The sequence below is a fragment of the Populus euphratica genome, unplaced genomic scaffold, assembly GCF_000495115.2.
Source record: "Populus euphratica unplaced genomic scaffold, PopEup_1.0 scaffold364.1, whole genome shotgun sequence".
NCBI lineage: Eukaryota > Viridiplantae > Streptophyta > Magnoliopsida > Malpighiales > Salicaceae > Populus > Populus euphratica.
This window is the reverse complement of record NW_011500254.1, coordinates 56,816-64,998: the sequence shown is the minus strand read 5'-3', so window position 1 is coordinate 64,998 and position 8,183 is coordinate 56,816. Positions and strand designations below refer to the sequence as shown.

General features: G+C 34.5%; 1 protein-coding gene and 1 pseudogene across 1 annotated transcript; both read right to left on the bottom strand.

Annotated features, from left to right (window-relative positions):
* Window positions 1-313: 313 nt before the first annotated feature.
* Window positions 314-1,823, bottom strand: LOC105112747 (flavonol 3-sulfotransferase-like). The gene has a single exon (XM_011008574.1). The coding sequence runs from the start codon at window positions 1,660-1,662 to the stop codon at window positions 652-654; it is 1,011 nt and encodes a 336-aa protein (XP_011006876.1). The 5' UTR covers window positions 1,663-1,823; the 3' UTR covers window positions 314-651.
* A 1,555-nt stretch (window positions 1,824-3,378) lies between these two features.
* LOC105112748 (cytosolic sulfotransferase 18-like) lies at window positions 3,379-4,705 on the bottom strand (annotated as a pseudogene).
* Window positions 4,706-8,183: the final 3,478 nt, after the last annotated feature.

Genomic DNA, 8,183 nt, shown 5'->3' with positions numbered 1-8,183 from the left:
TCTGCAGAGACCGGACTGCGAGTTAGAAAAACATTAGACAATGGCAAGAAAAACAAAATAAGAAATAAAATGGAGTAAACCTAGGAACGATGCCCTGCAAGCTGTTGAGTTTACTAATGCCTTTTTCATTCCCTGCAACTCACTCTGTCATTTTTTCCCTGTAATCAATTTACGCATCCAAGGTATAATTAAGCCATGCTTCTTTAATTTTCTAAAAAAATCTCCGTTATAAATGAAGCCATCCCTCGACATATCGGTTCCAAAAGATTTGGTCAAAGTAAGAAGGATTGTGATCTGAGCCTAGTAGGGGAAAACAATCATTCTGCCTGGTCAAATTATTCTGCTGATAGTGAATAAAAACTGCTTTCAAATTCTTTATGTGCCTCTGTTGCACAGATCAAGGTTGCTAAAATCATGAGTTAACTCGGCAATAGCCGTGAGTAGGGGAAAACAATCATTCCACAGATTCACAAAAGCATATTGCTTATTGACATGGAAGATTCACAACATGTGAATACTTGCTAGGAAATACATGTGATGAACAGAGGATATTTATTGGGATACACAGCTGCTGTTTCACGAGATGTTGATGACAGCTTTTGATGAAACCACTTCGGCAATAATCATATGCAAATGGGACCCCAGGCAGAGTCACCTGGGCAGCTTCAAGCCTGAACCCTTCAGCTTCTGGTCCATTATGTCATCTAGACGGGCTCCCATTTCAGGTGTCAAGTGATTTGCCCAGTCGCCTATCTCACCTTTCCTGAAGTAAATACTGTTTTGAATAGCAATTGATGTGTCTGGACGGTGCTTCCCATTTTTATTCACCTCCAAGTTGCTCAACTTCTCAAAGCTACACAAGCTTATTATCATTTGCACCTCCCCTCCCTCCTCTTCCTCTAAAGTGAAAGAACAACCCATGAACTCAGCCAATTTCTTAACATGGGCAGCGGTGTCCTTCTTCATTTCCTCATATGTCAAGAACAGTATCTTCTCAGGGAACTCCAGGCTTGCTCTCCAATACCCTAAAAGATGGTCCCAGTATGGTCCATAATTTGCAATTCCATTGCAGAACAGCTCAAAACTCTTTTCCAGAGGAAGAGGCTCAACATTTTCCGACCTTCGCTGCTTGGCAAGAAAGTACCACAAAGAAACAAAAGCATCCTTTGCGTCCCTGCAAATGTAAATAATCTTGCAACTAGCAGAAATGATAGATTTAGGTAAACAACTGTAAGGAACATGAGTAGATACCAAAGGAATTGCCAAGTCCCGATTACTTGGGTTTTGAGCAAGGTCATATTCCAAAAAAGGAACACAGTCATGTGGCAACTTGCTCAGTAAAGCACTAGTTGTTGAACCACTTAAACGGGATCGTGTAAGAATAGCAAAAGTGAGGGCCTTAAGCCAAGTTGTGCCAGTTTTTGGAAAACTGGCGACAAATATATCAGTGGACTGAGGATTGAAGTGCTCTTGAACAGACATGAGTCCTTCCAAGAAGAAGGGGGCGTACCAAAAGCCTTGGTACAGGTAATAATCATACCCATTCAAGCTTTTAACTTTTGGAAGGGTGGACATCACTTCATTGTAATTTTTAGCTTCATTTTTCCCCTCTGCACTTTCACCAGAATCCAGGATTTGGGTGGAAGGCAAAGATGATTCCATGAATGTAAAAAATGAAAATATAATATAGAACGAAAGGCGATGCCAGCTATTTGTAGCGAGTTGAGAGCTGGTTTAATTTTTGGCCCCATCAACTATTACCTTATTTTAATATTATTGATCACGTGTCCACTGATGCAATTGGGTTTTCTTTCATATCATATTCGATAGCAAATCTCTAGCGTGACTGTGCGGTTTCATCTCTAGCGTGACTGTGTGGTTTCTCTTACAAGCTTTAAATGGCTATTCAATAATTTGGGGGTGTGAAGTTTGGGAAGGTTATAACCGCTTATTTTAAAAGTATTTTTTTTAAAATATATTAAAATAAAAATTTTTAAATTTTTAAAATGATTTTTATTTCAATATATCAAAATAATTTAAATAACTAACAAATATTAATTTAAAAAAACTTTTCACAGTAAACACCTCAGGAGACAGCAATTTTGGACTCGTAAGAGATATTTTGGTCTTGGCAGCGATTTGTAGCGAGATGAGAGCAGATTTATTATTGGCACTATTGACTATTTCCTTGCGAGAACGTGATGTATCAGATTACAAAGATTTGGTCATCATTATCGAAGGTATTTGTACTGTTTGCCCTACTTTTCTGCCACAATTTTATTTTAGTATTCTTGATCGCCTCTCCGCTGATACAATTAGAATTTTTTCATATTAAATTTTATTGTTATTGTTTTAGCTATTGATTTTTAAAATATTTTTAAATTTTAAATTTTTTTAACTTTAGCATATCAAAACAATAAAAAATATAAAAAAAATTAAAAACAAAAACTATTTTTAAAATTAAAAAATAAATACATTTTATATTCGATAATAAATCTTTAGCATGACTGTGTTTTCAAAACCTAATATCCAAGAAAGAAGCAAATTTTTTTTTCATTTATATAAATTAATTGAAGATGGGAGTTAAAAAGCCTTTTCCATTAATAGAAAAAAAAACATTTTCATTATTCAAGTAAATGTTGTGAGTGGTTGAAGAGTTAGTATTTATAGATTAGTGATGAGTCAACTTTTTATTTAGTTTTTTTTTATTTTTCTTTGAAATGTAATGTATTTAGTTTTTTTTTCCTTTAAAATGTATGGAATTAAATTCAAGGCATTCTAATTTGGAAATGTATAAGTTTAAGGTAATATAAGTATGATATATCAAGTTTAAGGTAATATAAGCTAGCAAAAAATACATCAGCGAAGTGAATTGAAGCTTGAAATGTTCTTGAACTGACATTAGTCTTCCCAAGGAGGACGGAACGTCCCAACAGCCTTTGATCTCTAGCAAGGTAGAGATCCTTCTTTGTAGTTTTTAGCATTGCCTTTACAAAGCTCTTTATTTTTAAAATTATGTTTAGAAAAATAATTTATATTTAAAACGTACTTAGCTAATAGAATCATCTATCATTAGTATATTTAAATAATAAAATACTAATTAAATTGAAATTCTTAATATAAATATAAAAAATCCAAATAGAAAAATAAAGATGGTCCCATAGTATCTTTAGATACTTATTTGAAGATCTTCTCCATCATTTTAGCATATAGTTTAACCAAGTTAACAATTAAAAAATAATATAACAAATATTATTATATCAATGATGATGAAAATGCTCCACGTCATGTCTGGAATTATTGATATTTGTCCGCCATCATCTAGTTTTTTTTTATTATTTCTGACAGGCATGCAACACCAAGGCTCGAACTCGTGACAGCAGAAGGCGCAAAGCGCCATTCCACCGCTGAGCCGGTGCCTTGGGTGCCTAATTTAATATTCTTGATCACCCATCCGCTGGTAGATTAGATCTTATTTAAGGAAAAATCTAGTTCGCATTGACAAAGTAGTGAATAAGATTGAGATAGAGTAGATTAAGTGAGAGCAAAACAAAAAATAATAATAATGACATTATCAAAACAACATCAAAAGATCATAAACAATAAATAAAGGGGGTCATATAAGCCGTTCAAAAATATTCGAGCTCACTTACCTCGAGCCACTTGTAATTTGTTAATTAGGCACAATCACCTTGGCTGCTTCAAGCCTGAGCCCTTGAGCTTCTGCTCCATTATGTCATCTACACGAGCTCCCAGTTCAGGTGTCAAGTGATTTTCCCAGTAGCCTCTCTCACCTCTCCTGAAGTTTATACTATTTTGAATAGGAATTGATGTGTCTAGACGGCGCTTACCATTTTTATTCGCCTCCAAGTTGCTCAACTTCTCAAAACTACACATGCTTATTATCTTTTGCACCTCTCCCTCCTCCTCTTCCTCTAAAGTGAAAGAACAACCCATAAACTCAGCTAATTTCTTGACAGGAGCAGCGGTGTCTTTCATCATTTCCTCCGTATGTCAAGAACAGCATCGTAAGAACAGTATCTTCTCGGGGAACTCCAAGCTTGCTCTCCAATACCCTAAAACATGGTCCCAGTATGGTCCATAATTTGCAATTCCATTGCAGAACAGCTCAAAAACCTCTTCCAGAGGAAGAGGCTCAACATTGTTCGACCTTTGCAGCTTGGCAACAAAGTACCACAAAGAAACAAAAGAATCCTTTGCGTCCCTACAAATGTAAATAATCTTGCAACTAGAAGAAATGATAGATTTAGGTAAACAACTGTAAGGAATATGGGTAGATATCCGAGGAATTGCCGAGTCCCGATTACCTGGGTTTTGAGCAAAAGCTGAAATTCCAAAAAAAAAAAAAAAACAATCATGTGGTGGCGTCTTGGTAAGTAAAGAACTAGTTGTTGAACCACTTAAACGGAATCGTGTAAGAATGGCAAAAGTGAGGGCCTTAAGCCAAGTTGTGCCAGTTTTTGGAAAACTGGCGACAAATATGTCAGTGGATTGAGGATTGAAGTGCTCTTGAACAGATATGAGTCCTTCCAAGGAGAAGGGAGCGTACCAAAAGCATGAAGTACAGGTAATAATCATTCCCCCTCAAGCCTTTAACTTTTGGAAGGGTGGACATCACTTCACTGTAATTTTTAGCTTCATTTTTCCTCTCAGCACTTTCACCAGAATCCAAGATTTGGGTGGAAGGCAAGGAGGAGATGAAAGGCGATGGCAGCTACTTGTAGAGAGTTGAGAGCTGGTTTAATTTGTGGCACCATCAACTATTACCTTCCGAGAACGTGTTGTCTCAAATTACTGATATATTTGTTCACCATCATCCAAGATTTTCTGACATTTTCTTTCACATTGTCACGCTGCCTCAAGCTCTAACAATTGAATTAAATTAAAATTTACAGTATTTCAATATTATTGATCACATGTTCGCTGATGCAGTGGGGTATTATTTCATATTATATTGGATTGCAAATCTTCAGCGTGATTGTGTTTTAAATCCTTCTTTGCAAGGTTTAAATGGTGTGGAACCCACACCACAATTTAAACCTATATTTAAGGTGGTTGAGGGTATATTATTAATTGTTTTTCAAATGTTTTTTAATTATATTAAAATAATTTTTTTTTTTAATTTTTATAAGTAAAATAATCTATAAATATTTATAAAACAAACAATTCAACAACGACAAGTGAACAATCGCCTTATTAGATCACTTTTCTAGACTAATAAGAAATATTTGTTTCATTAATATTTGGTAATGACAGCTTGTAGCAAGTTGAGAGCAGATTCGCTATTGGCACTATTAACTATTTCTTCTCGAGAACGAGATGTCTCCATTTACAAATATTTAAGTCTCCATCATCCGAGGTGTTTGTATTGTTACCTGCCTCACATTCTAATAATTGAATTAAGCCAAAATTTGCACCAAAAAAATTATCTTATACCAAATTTAAAAAATAAAAAAAATTATAAAAGGATTAAATTAAAAAAATTAATTTTATAAATTATTTCAAATAAAATAAATAATAATTAAAATAATATAAACTAAATATAAAATGATTAAAAATAAAATGATTTATTTGAGATTTTGAAGAAGAGAAGTGTAAAATGAAAATGAGAGAAAAAAGGAAGGGTAAAAAAATCACCGACTCTAAATCAGTGTTATTAAACCTGGCCCGGCCTGGTGGGTTGACTCGGAACTCAGTTGACTCGGGACGTAGAGCGGCCCGGGCAATACAAAAGACTGGTGCAAGGAAAAAACCGGCCAAACCCGGCCTGACTCGGGTGACCTCAAAAGACCGGTGCAAGGAAAAAACCGGCCAAACCCGGGTGACTCGGCCTGACCCAGGTGAGACCCGGCCTATATATACTAACTTATCTCAGGAAAGCTGGGAAAGTAAAAGAAAAGCTAAATTTTTACCCTAATTTCTTTCTTTACAGTTCGAACAATCAAATTATATTCTTCTGCTTGTATCTTTTATTGGTCGCTCTGCCGGATTTCTCTGTTATTTTCTTCTAATATTGTAGCCCCTCTCGTTACTGGATCTTGTCATTGTCTTGTAAAAGCTGCAATCTACACCAGTTGCCCGAAACAAAAGAGAAGCCAGATTTCACTGTTATAAGCCAGGTTCTTCATCTTTTTACAATATTACAGCTGTTAAATTGAGCTAATTGTTACAGAGAAAGATTATTAGTGGACCCGGGACCCAATCGACCCGGGACCTAGAACGGTCCGGGCAATACAAAAGACCGGTGCAAGGAAAAACCCTAATCATTCCCCCTCAAGCCTTTAACTTTTGGAAGGGTGGGCATCACTTTACTGTAATTTTTAGCTTCATTTTCCCTCTCTGCACTTTCACCAGAATCCAAGATTTGGGTGGAAGGCAAGGAGGAGATGAAAGGCGATGGCAGCTACTTGTAGAGAGTTGAGAGCTGGTTTAATTTGTGGCACCATCAACTATTACCTTCCGAGAACGTGTTGTCTCAAATTACTGATATATTTGTTCACCATCATCCAAGATTTTCTGACATTTTCTTTCACATTGTCACGCTGCCTCAAGCTCTAATAATTGAATTAAATCAAAATTTACAGTATTTCAATATTATTGATCACATGTCCGCTGATGCAGTGGGGTATTATTTCATATTATATTGGATTGCAAATCTTTAGCGTGATTGTGTTTTAAATCCTTCTTTGCAAGCTTTAAATGGTGTGGAACCCACAACACAATTTAATCCTAGATATGTGGTGGCTGAGAATCTTATTAATTGTTTTTCAAATGTTTTTTTCTTAATTATATTAAAATAAATTTTGTAATTTATATAATCTATAAATATTTATAAAAAAAAAAACAATTCAACAACGTCAAGTGAACAATCGCCTTATTAGATCGCTTTTCTAGACTAATAAGAAATATTTGTTTCATTAATATTTGGTAATGACAGCTTGCAGCAAGTTGAGAGCAGATTAATTATTGGCACTATTAACTATTTCTTCTCGAGAAAGAGATGTCTCCACTTACAAATATTTAAGTCACCATCATGCAAGGAGTTTGTACTGTTACCTACCTCACATTCTAATAATTGAATTAAGCTAAAATTTACATACAAAAAATATTGTAGATCAAATTTAAAAGATAAAAAAATTATTAAAAAATAAAATTAAAAAAATTTTAATTTTATAAATTATTTCAAATAAAATAAATAATAATTAAAATAATATAAACTAAATATAAAATGATTAAAAATAAAATGATTTATTTGAGATTTTGAAGAAGCAAAAGTGTAAAATGAAAATAAGAGAAAAAAGGAAGGGTAAAAAAATCACGGACTCTAAATCAGTGTTATTAAACCCGGCCCGGCCTGGCGGGTTGACCCGGAACCCAGTTGACCCGGGACCTAGAGCGGTCCGGGCAATACAAAAGACCGGTGCAAGGAAAAAACCGGCCAAACCCGGGTGACTCGGCCTGACCCAGGTGAGACCCGGCCTATATATACTAACTTATCTCAGGAAAGCTGGGAAAGTAAAAGAAAAGCTAAATTTTTACCCTAATTTCTTTCTTTACAGTTCGAACAATCAAATTATATTCTTCTGTTTGTATCTTTTATTGATCGCTCCGCCGGATTTCTTTGTTATTTTCTTCTAATATTGTAGCCCCTCTCGTTACTGGATCTTGTCATTGTCTTGTAAAAGCTGCAATCTACACCAGTTGCCCGAAACAAAAGAGAAGCCAGATTTCACTGTTATAAGCCAGGTTCTTCATCTTTTTACAATATTACAGCTGTTAAATTGAGTTAATTGTTACAGAGAAAGATTATTAAACTAATATTATTACTGCCTATTATTTGCACTTAATTCTTCATTGTTTTGATTTGATTTATTTTATTTAAATCATAAACTTAGCTTTCAAACATGAATGCACGTGAATGTTGGCAGTAGATTAATTGACTTAATTAATTCTTTATCATTTAATTTCATAAATGAATTATTCTAAGTATGTTTTGTGGCTGAAAATATATGCTAATTATTTGTCTTTCATGATTCTTAAGACTTGAGAGAGTAAGCCAGAGCCAGCACAATAAGCTTTTATTTCTCTGTAAAATAGTTGTGCTTACTATTTCTCATTCATATTGATTTGGTTTTTGTCTTTTATGATATGATTATTGATTA

Excerpts from the sequence above, each read along its gene's own strand:
- LOC105112747 (XM_011008574.1), bottom strand. The coding sequence starts at position 1,662 with ATGGAATCATCTTTGCCTTCCACCCAAATCCTGGATTCTGGTGAAAGT.